General features: G+C 39.6%; 1 protein-coding gene across 16 annotated transcripts in view; it reads left to right on the top strand.

Annotated features, from left to right (window-relative positions):
• The window catches only part of PLEKHA3 (pleckstrin homology domain containing A3), a 138,927-nt gene that overhangs the window by 22,878 nt on the left and 92,468 nt on the right, over positions 1 to 23,581 (top strand). The window contains exon 8 of one of the 16 annotated variants that reach the window (XM_079924036.1): positions 64 to 9,114. The exons of the other annotated variants lie outside the window; for them this stretch is intronic. Within the exon in view, the coding sequence (XP_079780162.1) occupies positions 64 to 191 (128 nt within the window). The 3' untranslated portion in view covers positions 192 to 9,114. Of the gene's footprint in view, positions 1 to 63; positions 9,115 to 23,581 lie in introns of those variants that run through there. 16 annotated transcript variants of the gene reach the window in all.

Consider the following 23,581-nt stretch of genomic DNA (forward strand, 5'->3'; position numbering starts at 1 on the left):
TTTCATGGAGGACTGGAGTTAATATTGATAGGATGTTTAACCTTTTAATCAATTTCTTAATAGGACCTGTTCACTGTTCCAGAAATACACTTAATGGAGATTTGGCATCAGCAACCATTCCTGAAGAAAGCAGACTTATGGCCAAAAAAAAATCTGAATCGGAAGATCCTCTTCCATCCTTCTCTTCCTGAGGAAACGGAAGTGTCCAACTTCCTCTAAGTATTGCTATGCAAAAGCTGCTGTAATTAAACTATGTTATAGGGAGTAATTTTTCCCTTAGGATTTCTCTGCACTTTATAGAATATTGTAAAACAAACAAAAAACAACCCACATACCTTTGAAGTGTATTTTATCTTTATATAGTTTATTTGCAAGAGTATTTTCTTAATAACTTCACAGTATGAATGTGCATCTTTTTTTTTTTTTGAACAAATGATGGTGTAACATTTTGACATCTGTAAGGACAAATGTAGATATTTTTCTAAAATACTGTGAGGGACTGACATCTTAGTCAGTGTGTATTGTAGCTTATAAACATGAAATCTTATAAACCTAAGGTTTCAGTTTGACAGAAGTGTGATATATGTAACTTGTGCCATGGACCAAATGGTCACTTTACCCCAGCTGAAAGTGAGTTACGGTCGCAGCTTGATGGTGTTTGTATTATATTCCTTTAAGCAAAAAGGAAACATTTAATATTCGAAATATTTTTACCCCAAATACCATGACATTGAGGATTTTTTAAAAACGAGATCGTGCTGTCCTTTGTATATGAAGTTGACACTACTGATTTATCAATACCAAATATTGGGTTAAAGTATTTAATTTTTACTTATTTATTTTTCTGTTGCATCAGAAAAAATGATTGCATCCTAACTTTTATGACCTACCAAATTTAAGATGTGTATACCTTGTTATTTACATTGTTCTAGAAAAGAGGTTAATATTGTAGTGACCTTGCTCACTTCCACCAGAGAAATAAATGACTTGCAATGGAAGAGGATTTTAGTGCTTTTTTCCGAAAATAGACGTAAGCTGCTGTTGTAAGGTATTAATGTTTGCAGCTCTTTAGACTATCTAGACATTTTTTATTTATGAATACTTATAAAAAAGGAATCTGTCAAGGTGACTGCCCTACATAACTTGAGAATGGCATTATTTAATTAAAGAACAAATAGCATTTTTTGGTAGTGCCTGTCCATACCTATTGTCAGTGTTTGCTTTGTAAACTGTTTTTTCAGTTCACTTTGGAGTGATGGTTTTTCCAAGGTTTTGGATGAGGAGCACTTTAAAACAAACTGGTTTGGTGTTTTTAAGTTAATCATATGTTTAATAAATATGTGGTTTTTGCATTCAAACTCATCATATAATACATTGTATTTTTTACATTTATTGATAGTTTGTCTAATCTTTATCAAGTGGTAATAATATTCTTTATTGCTTTGATTTTGTTTGTATCTTTGGACCTCATAGTAAATACACAAATTAGGCATATTTTTAGCTTTTTTGCCTGTGAGCTTAGAATAGTGCGTCCTATTCATTTTAAATTTCTGTTTTAAGTTTATGTGAGAATTTTTTTAAAAGAATTAATATTTGGTATTTCCTTATTGAAATAAGTCTGTAGTTATAGGCTTTCTTCCTTATGTTTAAAATGGACATAAACAATCTATATACATTAATATACATTTAGATTAACTCTGTGCTACTTAAAGTATTTGTGATTTTAAATAGCACACAGGTCATTAGACTATATTAAGAAGAATCTTTCTGCTCATGTTATACTTCATATGTCTAATTTGAGAAAAAAGTTTGATAATGTAAGTTTTCATGTTGAGCGAGTAATCAGATTTTTTGCTCCTTCTATTTTTTTATTTTTTATTTTTTGTAGTAAGGATGAGTGGTGATAAGACTGTGAAGGTCAAGGTGGTACCAATTGTGGGAGTTTTTCTGGTAGTTTTTTTTTGAACCAGTATGTTTATAATGAAAACACTATAACAAAGCTTTTGAACTCATGGAAAATAAATCCATTTTCTATTGCTTTATCAAAAAATATGAGTTCCTGAACAGTTTTCTGTAAATACCTTAAAAAATAAAATACAGTTATTTCTGGTTCATATGATTTTTTTCTCCTTGAAACAGGTCCTTTGAAAAAGTTTGCTATATTCCTAAGTATGGCTTTTATTGTGACTGGAGCCACCTTTTCTCCCTTAGGAACCAACACATTTGTGAAATCATTTTTTTTTTTTTAGGGGATATCAATGTATCATGAATTACATCTAGGTTTTGGTCAGTGAGTTGGTAGCATGAAGCAACCTATAAAGCTTCAGGGAACCTAGCGTTTTGAGGAGCCCAGTGTATTTTCAAGTGTGCCTGACTTTTTTGAATTTTAAGAAAAAGATGAACCAAATAAGAACAATTTCATAAGAATTTTAGTTTTTCAGGACTTTCTGTAATGTATAACTATTGGTTCTTGTTTTGCTTTATCTAGGCCATGGGGTTATTGAGAAATTTAGAGACTCTTGGTATATCAGTGATCTTCTAAGCAGAGCTAGTACTTGCTTTACTTTTCACCTGGTTTGTGTTGTGTGGGAATCCAAGACTTCTATGATTAAAACAACTTTGATGAGAATTCTTTTGTAAATGGACCAAATTTGAACTTTGTTATATTACACTGAATTATTGTGTTATCTTTAATCAGGATAAGTCCAGAAATGGATGCTATTGCTTAAGCTTAAATTCCAAGGCAAGAGATAAAGTATCTTCATTTTGACTGTCGCCATGGAACTTCACCCTGAATTGTAGATTTTCCACTGTGTGTTATTATACTTAGTGTTTAGAAATTATCATAAGATCTCAGGAAATGTATCCTTGTAATATGGCAATATTTTATTGCTGTTTATACTGATTCCATACACATTATAGTATCATTAATTTGGACTCTACCAATTCTTCACTTTTATTAAATGAAGTGCCTCTGGGTCTGTCGTTTGCTCCTGCCACTTGGCGCAGAGGGAATATCCTGGCCTGTAAGAAAGCCTGGTTAGGCTGCGGGAGCTCCTTTGAGGAGGTCTCTCTGTGAATAGCCCTGGTGGGGTAAGTAATTGTAGCTGGTAGATAGGGCTTCCTTCTCATGCTTTCCAGTTCCACAATCCTCCTTTCTTTGAATTCATACTGAATTTGTAAGTTTGAATTCTTTTCTTTTTTTAAAAATTAGCTTTCTTTTTACTAAAGTAATTCATGCACATAATTTAAAAGCTCAAGTAGAAGTGCAAGGCTTATAATGAAAAGGAGTAGTTCCTCCTCTTAGAGCCATGGAGACAAGTACTTTTAGCTCTTAGTGGTTTGTTCTAGTATTTACCTTCCTTGAAAATGTTTTATTACGCTTTCTTGATTTGTCAATTTTAAAAATGATTTTTTGAATTCCTTTTATGGCAGGCAGGATTACTTTGCTTATATCCTCACTTCCCCCACCCCTCCCAATGTAGATTAATCACAACTTTTTTGTTAAATCAATAGATACAAATGTTTATTGATCATTATCAATTATTTCGTATCATTGTTTCCTTTCTACTAGAATCTTATTTTTCCTTGAATTACAATAATAATTTCCTGACTTTAAAATTTGCTTAGTTTTTAATATACCTGTCACGATGAGTATCCAAAGGCTTAAATGCTAAAAAACATTAGATAATCCATCAGTTCCTTTTTTTTTTTTTTTTTTTCTTTTCCCTTTGAGGACATTTTTTCCATAGTCCTTCATCTTCTGCCATCTGGACCATTGCTCTCCAGACCCGTGCATGGCTTGGTGGTGATTCTGGGATCCCTTTGTTTTTCAGTTTTTCAGTCTCATGTTGGATCTCCTGTTTATTGGATCTTTTTTCTTGATTTACTGTACTTTTTTTTGCCAAAGTATATCCACTATCAAAAACTTCCTGGGAAAAGGTGCATGAGAGGTAAAGATTTTGAGGCTTTACAGGTCTGAACATGTCTCTACTCTTGATAGATTGGTAGTTTGGAGTCTCTGTTGAAAATAATTTTCTCTTAGAATGTTAAAGGCAGTGCTCCATTGTCTTATAGCCTTCATGATTCCTGTGGGGCCTGTTTTTACACTCTGGAAGCTTTTAAGAGCTTCTCTTTATGCCCAACATTTCATGAGGATGTGTGGGTCTTTATTCATTCAGGTTGATGGGTACTTGACTTGGTGGAATCTTTCGATTTGCAGACTTGTCTACTTCAATTCTGGGAAACATTTTGTGTTATCTTTTTGATAATTTTCTCTCCTCCATTTTCTCCATCCTGTTTTTCTAGAATTCCTGTCATTTGAATGTTGGACCTCCCAGACTGATCCTCTAATTTTAAAAGAATGTTGGACGTCTAATTGATCCTCTTTTCTCTCCTAAGTTGTAGTATTGTAATTGTTCTTTTTCTGTTCCTCCAGCTCTTCTGTTGAATTTTTTTTTTAGCTGTATCTTTTAATTTCTAAGATATCTTTTTTCTCTGTTCCATTTTTATGAGGATGATTATGGGTGTTTTCCTCATGTCTTTCCTGTTTCCTGCATTGTTTCCTGTTCTGTTTGTTTTGGATTGTGTCTTCCATTGTGAAGGCTTTCTTAGAAAGTTGGAGAGGTCATCCATTCATATTAAGAATTAGGTACTAAAAAGCTAACTTCATAGTTCTTTATGTGTGGGCTGGGTTTATCAGTTATCTGCCTCAGGCAGAGAGCTGGCCTTTTGTCTTGGAGTTCTCTAAATTTCAGAGGAGGTCTTTTCTTTGGAGCTATTCAGTTTCCCTGGGAAGGATTCCTGTTCTAGCAGCAGGGTGGGAAAAAAGGGCTGAGGACTCCACAGTTTGTATGTGGTTTTTTACTTAATCTTTCTATTTTCAGCCTCCACATACCCTGCCCCACCCCACTGCAGTCGTCTTCTATGTTTGGTGACCCTCAGCTTCAGTTTCTCCAGTGGATGGAGTTTGGGGGTGGGTGGGTTGTCTGGCTGTGGAGAGTGGGGAGAGGACCTGGGGTCTAGTTGCCCATTTTATAGACATCTAGTCCTAATTTCAGCCCTATGCCTCATCCCCTTTTTCTGCAGCACCTGCTACTTCCAGGTTCTGAACTTGTTAGGTGTTTGGTTGAGTGTATTGGCTCCTCTCTTCTGGGTACATAGGCTTTAACTTCCTCTACTCTGCTAGGTTTATCACACCTCCTCCTGGATTTTATTTTTATAAACTTGTTGAAATCTCATGGCTATGTAGTCTGTTCTGACATGTTGGTCAGTCTACTATATTTAACTGGAAGTCTAGGTTTAAGTTGTAATAATGTGTATAAAATTTTAGAAAGTATTATTCTGTAATTCATTCTTTCCACTCTCTAATGATTTTCAATTAATACGGTTTTACTGTATTACCTACCTCATAGGGTTGTTGTGAGGATTAGAAGAATCAATACATATGAAGCGCTTAGATGCCTGGCACATAGGATGTGTTAATAAGTATTACCTATTATAAATACTGTTACCATTATTAGTAGTAGTACTATCACTCTTAATTCAATAACCCATTTAGACTTGAATAAAGATGTTTTCAGCAAAGGAAGAGTTATTGATACATGAGAAAATCTAGTGTTTGATATTATTATTATTGTTTTTTTTAAGATTTCTTTTACGTGGACCATTGTTAAAGTCTTTATTGAATTTATTACAGTTTTGCTTCTGCTTTATGTTTTGGCTTTTTGGCCACAAGGAATGTGGGATCTTAGCTCCTCAACCAGGGATCAAACCTCTTGCATTGGAAGGCGTAGTCTTCACCACTGGACCGCCAGGGAATTCTCTAGTGTTTGATATTATTGACCCTGCATTTAACTAGACTTCACATGAAATGCTCAGGTTAAATGTTTTTAAGACACATTAAAGCCTTAAAAATCCAATCAGTAATAGGCTAAAAGTTTCAAAAGCATATAATAACAATTTTGATGTGCTTTTAAGCTTTATTGGTATTGAGTTTTATTTTAATCATCTAAATATGAAGTATAAAAAACAGAATTAAGGAGGTGATGTTTATATGCCTACAGCCAGTAGATGAGATACTCTGAATATATAGAGTATAGAAGTAGAGAAATAGTAGACTCCAGTCACTGCACCTATGACCTAGTGAATGTTTGTATACTTTTCAGAAAATGTTATGAACTTATATAAAGCAGAATGTGTGCATTTGCTCAATTATTTTAAGTATCGCCTTTGTGTCTGGATTAAGAATGTATATGATAACACTGAATACTAATTTTTAGAGGTGAAATGTGAGTAGGTGCTCACATTACTCTTCTTATGGATAGTAAGTTGCATACTTCGGGGAAGGGGATTTTTATTTGTAAGGAGGTTTGCATTCTCTCTCACTAGAGTCCCATGGTTGTGACAAAGGGCTGTAAATATCAGTACACTAGAGATGCTATAAATTTTTCTACAAAAGAATGGTCAGTTGCTTAGTGTGAATAAACCTCTTTACAAATTACCAGGATGACTTTGGTAGGACAGATGAAACAGGTAGTCATGGGCAGGGTCAAACAGTGCCTGCTATTAGCTTGATGCTGGCATTTCCCCCTCCCTAGATGTAAATATATTATTTTTATTATGTCTCATTATTTGCTTTGATATTTCATCTCTGGAACTTTAATGTCTACATCTTTAGAGCCCTTATGCTGCCTCTTTCCCAAATGCAGCAACTAATCTAGTATATTTTCATAGGATGGAGCTTCCCCCTTCTGTCCTGTAATGTGCACCCCTTCCCCCCAAATAGTCTTTTGCTGGTCTCTTTGATAATAAAACACTTACTATGGGCCAGTTGCATTACCTCAATTTAGCTTCGTAACAAGGATGTTAAAGTACAAGAGCAACCAGGATACACAGAACCAAGATTAACTCACGTGCGATTGATTAGAATGGTAAATATTTTGTAACTATATCCTGAAACACTTAAGTGTTTAAATTACCTCTTCATTTAGTATTTTAGTTCATATGCTTCTGGTCTAACATTAGTTGCTGAATAAATAACTAACCTGGAATTTATAAAATCCAGAACTTATGGAAGGGAGGATTATGTTTTGATTAATTTTATAGATAAAACAAATGCATTAATATACAGGAATATTAACAAATTAAGTAATTCCTTTGACATCAGTGAGGGGTAATATACTCAGAATACCAAAGATGAATAAAATACATGACGCTGTAATGAATTTCCTCCTTAGTGTCAGACTGAGAGGAGGATGCTGTTGATAGTTGTGCTGTTGAAAGTTGTCACAAAGACTGTTTTACCCACTTAAATCTCAATATAAAGTATATTACCAGATTTGGTAGCATGGGGACAGTTAAGAACAAAGGAGAGAGAATAGTGTCATGAAAGGATCCATGGCTGTCAGGAGCTATACCCACACACTCTTTTCTTTCCCACGCTCTTTTGGTATTAGTAGGCAGAGGTGGTCATCTTGGATGAGATGTAGCAGTTTAGGAATGAAGAATAATGAAGAGTACTTATGTGTAGTGAAAAGGAGGGGACCTAGGAAAGCATTTCAGTCCCGCTCAGTGCTATCATCTTTCTGTCTCAGCACTCTGGACTTCAGACTCTGAGAGAGCTGGGTTATTCCCCCGATTCCTCTTATTTTTTTTTTAAAGCTGTACCTGAATATATTCTCTTTACTAAGTAATCATTTAGACAGTGTGAATAAAGTGAAAGTTCACCTTGTCAACCCCGCTTTCCCCGGGGTAACCACTCTTCTGCTACGTGCCCTTCCAGACCTTTCCTCTATGCATTGACGTTTGTTTTATGTAAGTGTGACTTTTATTTTATGCAGTCATTCAGATACCCTCATCAAAAGCAAGGTGGTTAAGTAAACAGTGGCACATCTATGTGGTGCAGCTGGTAATAAAGGAGAAGGTGACTCTACATATCTTTATAAGTATGTCTTGTGTGTGACAGTAGGATAATTCTGACCGCTGCCATTACTGACCTGACATTCTAACTCTTTTATTTCCTTTTTAACCCTTCTATGCAAGGAACTATGAATTGATGGCTTTTTCTAGATAGCCAGAATGAGGCCATTTTCTTTTGAAAGTAATCCTGGCGTTTCTAGTGCTTTTCTTTAATTGTGTGTGTGAGTGTGTGTGCGTACAGTTCTGTACGCATGTTTTTTTGGTTGTGGACAATGCAACTTGGAACCATTTTGTTTTGAGATACGTTTAGTTATTTATGTTTAGTTTTAGAATTGATTTTACAAGTTGAGTTACAAAGGTTAAAATAAGTTTGCTGTAGAAGCTACCATTACTTGGTCAAAATAGAGTTGTATTTTTTGTTTGTTTGGCAGCAATCAAAAGTGGCCTAGAGATGGTAAAAGTTAAGCGTCTAGATTTCTGTCTTGGAATGTGTACATGATTAAAAACCTTCAGTTGCCAAATTTGTATGGTAAATGAGCATACAACAAATACCTTTTAAGTCTTACCATCAGAATCAGACTCTGTACTTAAATTAAATAGGAAATTTCTATACTTGCCCTTTTCCTGTGGCATTTGTGGTTACTAGGTTATACAAGTGTTTCAGCATGCCTTCAGAACTGGCATACCCAGACGATTGTTGAGAGCTCCTCGTCGTGACACCCCATCTTGGGTGAGGCCTTAGAATACAAGTCATATATACAACTCCTATTTGACTTTATTATTTTGTTTGTTTTCTTGTTTTGTGGTTGTTGGCCAGAAAGAAGTGTGAGACAGTAAATACCTGTGGTTTAACGTACCTGACCATTGGCACACTGTCTTTTTGGGTTTTTTTCCTTCGGTGCCAACTCTGCTCAGTTAGTTGTGGCTTTCCGGGATTCTAAGTTTGAGGCTAGGATCAGCAGAGAGTGACCTACCTACTTGATTAATGATGTCTGCTGTGGGCTTGGTGGGGAAGGTGTGGGAATGGTGGCAAGGATATTCTGTCATCCAGAATATAGGGCAATGATTATGGTCTGACTCTGCAGAATTTTGCTAGATTACATTTTCAAGCACTCACAATAAACCAAGTTGAACAACTCATAATTGATTCCCTGTTTTCAGTTTGCACTATCACACTAGGGTGAACTTAATCATGTGTGTGTGTGTGTGTGTGTGTATATATATATATATATATATATATATATATATAATTTTTTTTTTTGCTGTACGCGGGCCTCTCACTGCTGTGACCTCTCCCGCTGCGGAGCACTGGCTCCGGACGCGCAGGCTCAGCGGCCATGGCTCACGGGCCCAGCCGCTCCGCGGCACGCAGGATCCTCCCGGACCGGGGCACGAACCCGCGTCCCCTGCATCGGCAGGCGGACTCTCAACCACTGCGCCACCAGGGAAGCCCATGTGTATATATTTTTAAATGGAAACAAAAATAACCCATCATGTGTGTATTCAGACAAAGTGTATATGTGTGCATGAGTAATGCACACCATTAACTTACTAGCAGTGCCTTTGTGAATTCGAAGACCTTTGCAACCTTGATGTGGTGCTCAGGGAAAAAAAACAGTGCCATACTTTAAAAAAACTTTAAAAAGTATCAGTTTAGGAAGTGAAATTCTGTAGCATACCAGTGCTTTGCATGTGTCACCTTTTGCATTTAGATCACCCTTAGTCATCACTTGAGAGAAGAGTTTTAGTTCATTTGTGGTTTTGCGTAAGTAGCAAACCTCCTTAGACAAGTTGCCCTTCTTTCTCCTTGCTGTGTTTTTAAAATACAGGCCGTGACTTTTGGGGGGAGAGTGTACAGACTGCAAGTTTTCTTTCTTGCTTTTGTGAATCAGGCTACGTTGGCCGCACAGTGTCCTTAAATTTGCCTTAAGTCATGAAGCCTAGCAAAATGTACCTACCAGTGACCTGTCATTTTTCGTCCTCATAACAGTTTCTTTGGGGGGACATGTGACTTCCTCAGCTATAATGTTTGCATCTGTCACTGTCAGATTTGACACCTGCAGGTGTTTTTCTTTCTTTTGGGAGTAAAGGAATGGATATAATTTTTTAGATGGTATTTTTAAGTTCAAGTCTCTAGCTCTAGTGCTCTAGAGACAGTAAAAGACTCATGATGTGATTTTTTTTTTTTTGCCCTCTGTCAAAATTCTGTGTTATCTCAACCTTTTCTTTTTACGAGCTCTGAGGAAATCATGGCTGTATGTTATAAAAATCATGGTTGAATGTTAGTAAAATCATGGTTGAATGTTAAAAGTAAGTTTCTAAGAGCTTTCCAATATTACCTGTAATTAGCCAAAGAGAAAGTCATATGAACTTTTCCAGTTCTAACTTTTCTTTTGTTTCTTATTCACTCTATTTTATCTATTTTTTAATGGCTCATACAAAATAGAGGTTTTTTTTTAATTGAGGTATAATTGACATATAACATTATATTAGTTGCAGGTGTACAACAGGATTTGATATTTGTAACTTTTTCTCCCATTTTGATTGATGGTTATAGAGTCCCCCAAAATAGCTTCCTCAGTATCTCCATATTTGGTGGACTCTTTTGGAAAATGAATTACTTGGAAAGAGTGGGGAGTTATTGGAGGCATCTAGATTTAGGATAGGGTATATATTTATCCACCTCTTCAAAAAATTTTGTTCAGTCAGTATTGACTACTTACTAAGCACTGTGTTGCTAGTATTCATCTTTGCTTTCTAATTCTCCAGTGTACTTAAAAACTCACTGTTTTATTTTTAATAGTTGAGATAAATTGACTATCTTAACTACAGTTGGCTTTCCTAAATGTTTACTTTTTTAGTTAGCTAGTTGAATCGTATTACTCACATTTGCACACTAACGTAAATAAGCATTAGAAAATATCATGATTGTTTTAAATAGCTTTTTGTGTGCATAAATATTATTGGAAACATAAATACATGGTTTATTTTATTTTATTTTTTCCTTTTAAATGTCTATTTTTGGTTAGTTTTAACTAATACATATGCTTCTTGCAATAAGAGTTTGTGGGTATTTAAATGAACAGTTTGTAACTTTAGAAGTTAAATAAATTGGAAATATTGAAATTGATTGAAAAGCTAGTCTCTAAATAAACCTAGTAACCTAATAGCAAAAATAGCTTTAGATTGATATAACTAAGCACTCTAATTTTGAAACATTTTCAGAATAGGATTTTTATTCCCAGGGGGAAAAATAAACTTCATTTAAAATATATGTATAATTATTTTGTGAGCATTCTTTTTCCTTCCAAATGCCAAAAGGTGTACTCGATATTTTTTTATGAAAATCCTGCTTGTTTAAAGTATTGTAGCAATTTTATAAATCAATAAAACTGAGGCATGTCAACACTGTGGGGAAAAATGCTTAATAAATTTGCCATGTCACTAAGAAAAATTTTGGAAATTTAAGGAAGGGTAACCTTTGCTTTAAAAAAATGTATGACTACTCGTTTGCTACACACTTAAATGTAAACTCTGTTTGGCTAAGTTAAAGTCAGTGCTGTGATGTGAGAAAAGACATTAGGAGAATAACAGTTAACCTTGAAGTGGAAACATTAAGTGGATCACCTTACTTGGCGAGATCAGGGCTTCCCTACCTTGGCTGCGCATTAGAAACCCCCAGGAGCATTTAAGCTTCCTGATGCTAGGTTGACCCAGACCAATTACAGTGGTATTTTTAAAAGCTCCTCAGTAATTCCAATGGGTAGCCAGGGTTGAAGACCACTGAGCCAGGTGGAAACTCCCACTCCTAACTGTGGCATTTAAGAAGAGGTGTATATAAAAAGCATTAAAGTTTGGGACCATCATCTAACAGCGTGAAAGGCCAGACATTTTTCCAGGTTGTTCTTAGCATGGTCTGAGGATCATGAGTGTCAGTGTCACTTGGGAGCTTGTTAGAAATGCAGACTCCCAGGTCCCCACCCCAGATCTGCTGAACCAGAGTCTGCGTTTGAGCAAGTGCAGGTGGTCCCTATGCACTTTAAAGTTTGAGAAGCAGTGTTGGAGGTGGTATTAGGTAAATGTTGATCTTGATATACCTGGCCTTTTGCTTCTGTCTCTGGTTTTCTGTCCTAAGCAAGTAAAGACATTTTCACACAGGGTTGGAAAATGACGCTAGCAATGTGTGCTCATGTCAGCAGGTTAATAACTAAAGATGATTTTCTGATCTAGAGCACATGTGACAGAAACTGCCATCACTATCACCATCACCATCAAATTCCTCTCTCCCTAAGATGGGGAAAGAGAAAGGAACTCAAAGAATGGTCACCAGGCTGAAGGCCATGCTCTTTCAGTCCCTTTCACAGCTGCCTTGTGTATTAAGGAAAAATGGAAAGTATGGTCCTTGTAAGGATACTTCTTCATTCATACCATTACTTTGAGGATTCTTTTTTGAAAGAAAGAAATTTGAGTGAAAAAATACTCATCCTAGTCATAAACTGAAATGAATAAAACCAAACCCTCCAAATTCTCTGAAGTAATATCTACGCAATTCCCAGCTTTCAGAAACTTCCCCTATCATGACCACAGTCCCCTACCTTAAACATTCTAGGGTCTCAGCTGGTTTCCCTTTGTCTCAGCACCCACCCAGAATCCAGCTGATTGTTTTGTCAGGGAGCCTCCTTCCTTGTAGGTTGGAAAGGTTCTTTTCTGTTATTTCTTTAGGGCTCATAACACTGTTTCCACAAAGCTTTTGGCTCTGCCACCTCTGTCTGTTACTATGATATCCTGGGTCAGATAAGCACCCTATTTCCTGGCTATATTGCAAATGCCAATAAAACGTTCAGTATTTCTGGCCTTAGCTTTTGGAGAAGAGGAATTGACTATGTAGGGGCCTTTTTACTGGGAGGGACCTGAAAGGATTTTGTTGTCTACCCTGCCCTGGAACTATAATGACCTGGAAGGGGAACAGAGCCCTCTTCTCCTTAAACACTCTCTCTGGCCATCTCACCCTCCAGCAGGATTGATTTTTGTAGTCGTGAAGGGGTGGCAAGACCACAGTGATAAATGGAGACCTGGCTTCTAGATCCAGCTGTGCTACTAGCTGTGTGAATTTGGGCACGTTATCCGAAGGCTCTGGATCTCAGTGTACTTCACTTTCCGCTTTCCTTCTAGAGGCCTCATTCTCTTCCTTGTGGTGGTCCTTCTGCTTATCGGGACAGGGCATCTCGGTCTCCCTTCTGGTCTTGGCCAGATGGGCCTGCTGGTATCCCTTCTCTCCAGCTTGTTTGGGTTGTTTGAGGCAGGGAAGTGGGAGTAGAGAGGGGACAGCCAGCCCCCCTTACGGATGTGGGCCAGGGTTCTCAGCAGGGTGGGGAATGAGGAGTCAGGTGTCCCGACTAAAATCTAAAAACATTGCAGTGATGTCAGATGAACTGGAGGCTGTAAACAAAGAACTGGCTTCATTCCTGTTACAATTGCAGAGAATTCTGCCCCCATGTTCCTCTCTGAGGCTGAGGCTGGTGTCAGACCAGGTTCCCTCCACATCCCTGAGATTTCCCCTATAACTCAGGGAATTTATACCTATAATATCCTTAGCAAGGAACATTTGTCTTTGAGGCTGTGCTGGTTCAGGAGACCTTGTAGGTAAGTACAGTCGGTCTTCTGTATCCATGGGTTCCACATCCTTGGATTCAACCAACAACGGGTAGAAAATACTTGAAAAACAAAATTCCAGAAAGTTCCAAAAAGCAAAACTTGAATTTGCTGCACCAGCAAATATTTGCATAGCATTTACATTGTATTTACAACGATTTACATAGCATTTACATTCTATTATGCATAAGGAATCTAGAGATGATTTAAAGGATACAGAAGGATGTGCTTTGGCTATATGCGAATACTACGCCATTTTATATAAGGGACTTGAGCATCTGTGGATTTTGGTATCCACTGTGGTCCTTGAACCAATTCCCCCCCCCCCCCCCAGTTCCCCGCTATACTGAGGGGCAGCTATACTGAGGGGCAACTGTACGCACCAACACAAGGCTTGTTAACAGAGGCCCCTCCTGGCTGAGGAAGGAGAGGAATCCCAAGCACCAGAGCCGTGAAAGTGGTTTCCAAAGTGGGGCTTATCCTCTTTTTAAGGGAGCTGTGTGTAGATACTTTTTTTTCTTTCACATCTTTATTGGAGTATAATTGCTTTACAATGGTGTGTTAGTTTCTGCTTTATAAAAAAGGGAATCAGCTATACATATACATATGTTCCCATATCTCTTCCCTCTTGCGTCTCCTTCCCTCCCACCCTCCCGATCCCACCCCTCCAGGCGGTCACAAAGCACCGAGCTGATCTCCCTGTGCTATGCGGCTGCTTCCCACTAGCTATCTACCTTACGTTTTGTAGTGTATATATGTCCATGCCACTCTCTCACTTTGTCACAGCTTACCCTTCCCCCTCCCCATATCCTCAAGTCCATTCTCTAGTAGGTCTGTGTCTTTATTCCTGTCTTACCCCAAGGTTCTTCATGACATTTTTTTCCCCCTGAATTCCATATATATGTGTTAGCATACAGTATTTGTCTTTCTCTTTCTGACTTCACTCTGTATGACAGACTCTAGGTCCATCCACCTCATTACAAATAGCTCAATTTCGTTTCTTTTTATGGCTGAGTAATATTCCATTGTATATATGTGCCACATCTTCTTTATCCATTCATCCAATGATGGACACTTAGGTTGTTTACATCTCCTGGCTATTGTAAATAGAGCTGCAATGAACATTTTGGTACATGACTCTTTGAATTATGGTTTTCTCAGGGTATATGCCCAGTAGTGGGATTGCTGGGTCATATGGTATTTCTATTTGTAGTTTTTTAAGGAACCTCCATACTGTTCTCCATAGTGGCTGTACCAATTCACATTCCCACCAGCAGTGCAAGAGTGTTCCCTTTTCTCCACACCCTCTCCAGCATTTATTGTTTCTAGATTTTTTGATGATGGCTATTCTGACAGGTGTGAGATGATATCTCATTGTAGTTTTGATTTGCATTTCTCTAATGATTAATAATGTTGAGCATTCTTTCATGTGTTTGTTGGCAGTCTGTATATCTTTGGAGAGATGTCTATTTAGGTCTTCTGCCCATTTGTGGATTGGGTTGTTTGTTTTTTTGTTATTGAGCTGCAGGAGCTGCTTGTAAATTTTGGAGATTAATCCTTTGTCAGTTGCTTCATTTGCAAATATTTTCTCCCATTCTGAGGGTTGTCTTTTGGTCCTGTTTATGGTTTCCTTTGCTGTGCAAAAGCTTTGAAGTTTCATTAGGTCCCATTTGTTTATTTTTGTTTTTATTTCCATTTCTCTGGGAGGTGGGTCAAAAAGGATCTTGCTGTTATTTATGTCATAGAGTGTTCTGCCTATATTTTCCTCTAAGAGTTTGATAGTTTCTGGCCTTACATTTAGGTCTTTAATCCATTTTGAGCTTATTTTTGTGTATGGTGTTAGGGAGTGATGTAATCTCATACTTTTACATGTACCTGTCCAGTTTTCCCAGCACCACTTATTGAAAAGGCTGTCCTTTCTCCACTGTACATTCCTGCCTTCTTTATCAAAGATAAGGTGACCATATGTGCGTGGGTTTATCTCTGGGCTTTCTAGCCTGTTCCATTGATCTATACTTCTGTTTTTGTGCCAGTACCATACTGTTTTTTTTTTGTTTTTTTTTTTTTTTTTGGCGGTACGCGGGCCTCTCACTGTTGTGGCCTCTCCACTTGCGGAGCACAGGCTCCGGACACGCAGGCTCAGCGGCCATGGCTCACGGGCAGGTGGGATCTTCCCAGACCAGGGCACGAACCCGTGTCCCCTGCATCGGCAGGTGGACTCTCAACCACTGCGCCACCAGGGAAGCCCCATACTGTTTTGATTACTGTAGCTTTGTAGTATAGTCTGAAGTCAGGGAGCAGGATTCCTCCAGCTCCGTTTTTCTTTCTCAAGATTGCTTTGGCTATTGGGGGTCTTTTGTGTTTCCAAACAAATTGTGAAATTTTTTGTTCTAGTTCAGTGAAAAATGCCAGTGGTAGTTTGATAGGGATTGCATTGAATCTGTAGATTGCTTTGGGTAGTAGAGCCATTTTCACAATGTTGATTCTTCCAATCCAAGAACATGGTATATCTCTCCATCTATTTGTATCATCTTTAATTTATTTCATCAGTGTCTTATAATTTTCTGCATAGAGGTCTTTTGTCTCCTTAGGTAGGTTTATTCCTAGATATTTTATTCTGTTTGTTGCAGTGGTAAATGGGAGTGTTTTCTTGATTTCACTTTCAGATTTTTCATCATTAGTGTATAGGAATGCCAGAGATTTCTGTGCATTAATTTTGTATCCTGCTACTTTACCAAATTCATTGATTAGCTCTAGTAGTTTTCTGGTAGCATCTTTAGGATTCTCTATGTATAGTATCATGTCATCTGCAAACAGTGAGAGCTTTACTTCTTCTTTTCCGACTTGGATTCCTTTTATTTCCTTTTCTGCTCTGATTGCTGTGGCTAAAACTTCGAAAATTATGTTGAGTAAGAGTGGTGAGAGTGGGCAACCTTGTCTTGTTCCTGATCTTAGTGGAAATGCTTTCAGTTTTTCACCATTGAGGACGATGTTGGCTGTGGGTTTGTCATATATGGCCTTTATTATGTTGAGGAAAGTTCCCTCCTTCCTACTTTCTGGAGGGTTTTTATCATAAATGGATGTTGAATTTTGTCGAAAGCTTTCTCTGCATCTATTGGGATGACCATATGGTTTTTCTCCTTCAGTTTGTTAATATGGTGTATCCCATTGATTGATTTGCATATATTGAAGAATCCTTGCATTCCTGGAATAAACCCCACTTGATCATGGTGTATGATCCTTTTAATGTGCTATTGGATTATTTGCTAGTATTTTGTTGAGGATTTTTGCATCTGTGTTCATCAGTTACGTTGGCCTGTAGTTTTCTTTCTTTGTGACATCCTTGTCTGGTTTGGTATCAGGGTGATAGTGGCCTCATAGAATGAGTTTGGGAGTGTTCCTCCCTCTGCTATAGTTTGGAAGAGTTTCAGAAGGATAGGTGTTAGCTCTTCTCTAAATGTTTGATAGAATTCACCTGTGAAGCCATCTGGTTCTGGGCTTTTGTTTGTTGAAATTTTTTTTTTTTTTCTTTGCGGTACGCGGGCCTCTCACTGCTGTGGCCTCTCCCATTGCGGAGCACAGGCTCCGGATGCGCAGGCTCAGTGACCATGCCTCACAGGCATAGCCGCTCCGCGGCATGTGGGATCCTCCCAGACGGGGGCACGAACCCGTGTCCCCTGCATCGGCAGGCGGACTCTCAACCACTGGGCCACCAGGGAAGCCCGGTTGGAAGATTATTAATCACAGTTTCAATTTCAGTGCTTGTGATTGGTCTGTTCATATTTTCTATTTCTTCCTGATTCAGTCTTGGCAGGTTGTGCATTTCTAAGAATTTGTCCATTTCTTCCAGGTTGTCCATTTTATTGGCATAGAGTTGCTTGTAGTAATCTCTCATGATCCTTTGTATTTGTGCAGTGTCAGTTGTTACTTCTCCTTTTTATTTCTAATTCTGTTGATTTGAGTCTTCTCCCTTTTTTTCTTGATGAGTCCGGCTAATGGTTTATCAATTTTGTTTTTCTTCTCAAAGAACCAGCTTTTAATTTTATTGATCTTTGCTATCGTTTCCTTCAATTGTTTTTCATTTATTTCTGATCTGATCTTTATGATTTCTTTCCTTCTGTTAACTTTGGGGTTTTTTGTTCTTCTTTCTCTAATTGCTTTAGGTGCAAGTTTAGGTTGTTTATTTGAGATGTTTCCTCTTCTTAAAGTAGGATTGTATTGCTATAAACTTCCCTCTTAGAACTGCTTTTGCTGCATCCCATAGGTTTTGGGTCATCGTGTCTCCATTGTCATTTGTTTCTAGGTATTTTTTTGTTTCCTCTTTGATTTCTTCAAAGTGATCACTTCATTATTTCTTCAAGTGATCACTTCATTATTAAGTAGTGTATTGTTTAGCCTCCATGTGTTTATATTTTTTACAGATCTTTCCCTGTAATTGATATCTAGTCTCATAGCGCTGTGGTCGGAAAAGATACTTGATACAATTTCAATTTTCTTAAATTTACCAAGGCTTGATTTGTGACCCAACATATGATCTATCCTGGAGAATGTTCCATGAGCACTTGAGGAAAATGTGTATTCTGTTGTTTTTGGATGGAATGTCCTATAAATATCAATTAAGTCCATCTTGTTTAATGTAACATTTAAAGCTTGTGTTTCCTTACTTATTTTCATTTTGGATGATCTGTCCATTGGTGAAAGTGGGGTCTTAAAGTCCCCTACTATGAATTTGTTACTGTCGATTTCCCCTTTTATGGCTGTTAGTATTTGCCTTATGTATTGAGGTGCTCCTATGTTGGATGAATAAATATTTACAATTGTTACATCTTCTTCTTGGATCGATCCCTTGATCATTATGCAGTGTCCTTCTTTGTCTCTTCTAATAGTCTTTAAAGTCTATTTTGTCTGATATGAGAATTGCTACTCCAGCTTTCTTTTGGTTTCCATTTGCATGGAATGTCTTTTTCCATCCCCTCACTTTCAGTCTGTATGTGTCTCTAGGTCTGAAATGGGTCTCTTGTAGACAGCATATATATGGGTCTTATTTTTGTATCCATTCAGCCAGTCTGTGTCTTTTGGTGGGAGCATTTAATCCATTTACATTTAAGGTAATTATCGATACGTATGTTCCTATTCCCATTTTCTTAATTGTTTTGGGTTTGTTATTGTAGGTCTTTTCCTTCTCTTGTGTTTCTTGCCTAGAGAAGATCCTTTAGAATTTGTTGTAAAGCTGGTTTGGTGGTGCTGAACTCTCTCAGCTTTTGCTTGTCTGCAAAGGTTTTAATTTCTCCATCAAATCTGAATGAGATCCTTGCTGGGTAGAGTAATCTTGGTTGTAGGTTTTTGTCCTTCATCACTTTAAATATGTCCTGCCAGTCCCTTCTGGCTTGCAGAGTTTCTGCTGAAAGATCAGCTGTTAACCTTATGGGGATTCCCTTGTGTGTTATTTGTTGTTTTTCCATTGCTGCTTTTAATATGTTTTCTTTGTATTTAATTTTTGACACTTTGATTAATATGTGTCTTGGCGTGTTTCTCCTTGGATTTATCCTGTATGGGACTCTCTGTGCTTCCTAGACTTGATTAACTATTTCCTTTCCCATATTAGAGAAGTTTTCAACTATAATCTCTTCAAATATTTTCTCAGTCCCTTTCTTTTTCTCTTCTTCTTCTGGAACCCCTATAATTCGAATGTTGGTATGTTTAATGTTGTCCCAGAGTTCTCTGAGATTGTCCTCAGTTCTTTTCGTTCTTTTTTCTTTATTCTGCTCTGCAGCAGTTATTTCCACTATTTTATCTTCCAAGTCACTTATCCGTTCTTCTGCCTCAGTTATTCTGCTATTGATCCTATCTAGAGTATTTTTAATTTCATTTATTGTGTTGTTCATCGTTGCTTGTTTCATCTTTAGTTCTTCTATGTCCTTGTTAAATGTTTCTTGCATTTTCTCTATTCTATTGCCAAGATTTTGGATCATCTTTACTATCATTATTCTGAACTCTTTTTCAGGTAGACTACCTATTTCCTCATTTGTTAGGTCTGGTGGGTTTTTATCTTGCTTCTTCATCTGCTGTGTGTTTTTCTGTCTTCTCATTTTGCTTATCTTACTGTTTTGGGGGTCTCCTTTTTGCAGGTTGCAGGTTCGTAGTTCCCATTGTTTTTGGTGTCTGTCCCCAGTGGCTACAGTTGGTTCAGTGGGTTGTGTAGGCTTCCTGTTGGAGGGAACTGGTGCCTGTGTTCTGGTGGATGAGGCTGGATCTTGTCTTTCTGGTGGGCAGGTCCACATCTGGTGGTGTGTTTTGGGGTGTCTGTGGACTTATTATGATTTTAGGCAGCCTCTCTGCTAATGGGTGGGGTTGTGTTCCTGTGTTGCTAGTTGTTTGGCATAGGGTGTCCAGCACTGTAGCTTGCTGGTCGTTGAGTGAAGCTGGGTACTGGTGTTGAGATGGAGATCTCTGGGAGATTTTTGCCGTTTGATATTACGTGGAGCTGGGAGGTCTCTTGTGGACCAGTGTCCTGAAGTTGGCTCTCCCACCTTAAAAAATAATTATTAAGAAAAAAAATGTTTTGAAAAGAAAAGAAAAAAAAAAAACGGACGGACAGAACCCTAGGACAAATGGTGAAAGCAAAGCTATACAGACAAAATCTCACATAGAAGCATACACATACACACTCACAAAAAGAGGAAAAAGGGAAAAAATAATAAATATTGCTCTCAAAGTCCAGCTTCTCAATTTGGGATGATTCATTGTCTATTCACGTATTCCACAGATGCAGGGTATATCAAGTTGATTGTGGAGCTTTAATCCGCTGCTTCTGAGGCTGCTGGGAGAGATTTCCCTTTCTCTTTGTTCTCCCAGCTTTCGGGGTTCAGCTTTGGACTTGGCCCCGCCTCTGTGTGTAGGTCGCCGGAGGGCGTCTGTTCTTCGCTCAGAGAGGATGGGGTTAAAGGAGCAGCTGCTTCGGGGGCTCTGGCTCACTCATGCCGGGGAGCGGAGGAGTTCGGATGCGGGGTGAGCCTGCGGCGGCAGAGGCCGTTGTGACGTTGCACCAGCCTGAGGCGCGCCGTGCGTTCTCCCGGGGAAGTTGTCCCTGGATCACGGGGCCCTGGCAGTGGCGGGCTGCACAGGTTCCCCGCAAGGGGGGTGTGCATAGTGACCTGTGCTTGCACACAGGCTTCTTGGTGGCGGCAGCAGCAGCCTTAGCATCTCATGCCCTTGTCAGGGGTCCGCGCTGTTAGCCGCGGCTTGCGCCCGTCTTTGGAGCTCCTTTAAGCAGCGCTCTTAATCCCCTCTCTTCGCGCCCCAGGAAACAAAGAGGGAAGAAAATGTCTCTTGCCTCTTCGGCAAGTCTAGACTTTTCCCTGGACTCCCTCCCGGCTAGCCGTGGTGCACTAACCCCCTGCAGGCTGTGTTCACGCCGCCAACCCCAGTCCTCTCTCTGCGCTCCGATGGAAGCCCGAGCCTCAGCTCCCAGCCCCGCCCGCCCCGGCGGGTGAGCAGACAAGCCTCTCGGGCTGGTGAGTGCCCGTCGGCACCAATCCTCTGTGCGGGAATCTGTCCGCTTTGCCCTTCGCACCCCTGTGGCTGCGCTCTCATCCGCGGCTCCGAAGCGTCCCCACTCCGCCACCCGCAGTCTCCGCTCGCGAAGGGGCTTCCTAGCGTGTGGAATCCTTTCCTCCTTCACAGCTCCCTCCCACTAATGCAGGTCCCGTCCCTATTCTTTTGTCTCTGTTTATCGTTTTTTCTTTTGCCCTACCCAGGTACGTGGGGAGTTTCTTGCCTTTTGAGAGGTTTGAGGTCTTCTGCCAGCGTTCAGTAGGTGTTCTGTATGAGTTGTTCTACGTGTAGATGTATTTCTGGTGTGTAATGGAATATCACTCAGCCGTGAAATCAATGTCATGAGGCCAGTAGCAGCATAATGAGTGGATTTAGGTACGATGATCCTGGCCCGCCGTCCGCTCGACTGTCACGGCTTCGGCCGCCGGGGCCCCTCCAGAGCCGGCAGCCTCAGTGAGGTCGCCCTCCCCTCGGGCTCCGGGGCAGTTCCGTGACGGCGGAGGGAAGAGACCCCGAGCCGGGAGTTCCAGCTCTGCGGAAACGCAGGCCTGTAGATACTTCTGAGATGGCTTTGGCATCTGTCTGCTGGTTCCCTCTCTGAAATGTGTAGGGCAGTATCTCTTAAACTTTTTGAATCATTGGCATTTTAAAAAATGAAATGAAAACTAGGAACAATGTCCCTTAAAAAAAAGAGAAAAAATATATGCATAATCTCAGGGAGCTCAGGGACCCCCTAAAGATTCTAGGATAAGCATGAATTTTAGGTTTGGAATCCTCACTTTTAGGACATGCTATCTTTTGCAGTGATTTCCTGACAGATTGGAAAGCGTTGGCATACCTGCCCACTCCTCTTACCTGCTTCCCACCTTTTCTTAAAATGGAGCAGGAGTAAGTGGGAGTCGTCCCCAGGAGCCACATTCCTGACATCGCATCATCAGAACTTGGCTTTTTGGGCCAGATTCTTCTACCTCCGTTGCAGTTCCACAGCAGTGGTCATTGTCACCGAGAAGAATTGCGGCAGTAAGTTGCCCTCCTGTCTCCACAAGTCACCCCCTCTCCCACACCTTTTCCTTTACCTGGAGAGTCTACCAGTCTGGCTTTATTACATGTTTCCCTACGTCCCCAGACATTCTTAGGAAAGACCTTTCCACGGATGGCTATAAAGCGTAGGAACGGTAATTACAGGGACATTATGGGTTAGGAATTTGGTCATAGGTGAACGTCTTCCTATGAGTGGAGTCCGCTGGGAGGAAATAAGCTCTTGGGCATAGAATGGCAAATACATGTCATAGTTTTCTCAGAATAGCTAAATACTTTGTAAAAGTAAAATTTGATCGAGTAACTAGTTTGCTTAAATCTCTTTCATGGTTCCCCTTACCTCTTAGAGAAAAGCCCAAAGTCCATAATAGGGTGTAAAAGGCCTTTTGCAACGTTGCCCTGCTTCTCACCTCCAGCCCTTCAGAGGTTCTTGCACCCCCTTATTAACTTTTCCTACTTTTTTGAATGTGTCGTGTTCTCCTTGCCCCAGACCTCTGCAGGCACAAGGATCCTCTGCCTGAAAGCTCCTCCTTATCTCCTCAGTTCACCCCACACTTTAGGTCACAGCTTCTACATGTAACTTCCTCTAATCTGACTGTTCCCCAATTCTCTGACTGGATCAGATGCCCTAGCAATGTGCTCTCAAACGCCTTGGATTTTTCTTTTTTTTTAATTTTTATTTATTTATATTTTTTGTGTTACGTGGGCCTCTCACTGTTGTGGCCTCTCCCATTGCGGAGCACAGGCTCCGGACGCGCAGGCTCAGCAGCCATGGCTCGTGGGCCCAGCCGCTCCGTGGCATGTGGGATCCTCCCGGACCGGGGCACAAACCCGTGTCCCCTGCATCGACAGGCGGACTCTCAACCACTGCACCACCAGGGAAGCCCCGGATTTTTCTTTTTTTATCATAGCACTTAATTTCATTTCTTAGGTGATACCCAGTTCCTCCTCTACCAAGATCCAATCCTCTTCTCACCTCCCATGTTTCCACCTACTGTGGCCTGTCTCAGCCTACATCATGTACAGTACCAGTGAAAACAGTTCCATCATCAGATAAGTTCGGGGAGCATTGTATCGCCTCTTGGAGGACCACAACACACACTAGCTCATCAAAGGCTCTGGGAAGTCCTGCATAAAGAAGTACGATTTCCCAAATCCTAAGTTTATTTGGCTGTGGGACAATTTTCCCATAATATCTACCAACATCTTGAGGAAGAGTTTGGGAAACATTGACCCAGACATACCAAAAGGTATAAAACTATTTTTATAACCTTAGAATAAAAATCGATGGGCCAGGTCTTCCTGGGTAGTGCAGTGGTTGAGAATCTGCCTGCCAATGCAGGGGACACAGGTTCGAGCCCTGGTCCGGGAAGATCCCACATGCTGCAGAGCAACTAAGCTCTTGCACCACAACTAC

This window comes from Stenella coeruleoalba (assembly GCF_951394435.1).
Source record: "Stenella coeruleoalba genome assembly, chromosome: 6".
NCBI classification, from domain to species: Eukaryota; Metazoa; Chordata; class Mammalia; order Artiodactyla; family Delphinidae; genus Stenella; species Stenella coeruleoalba.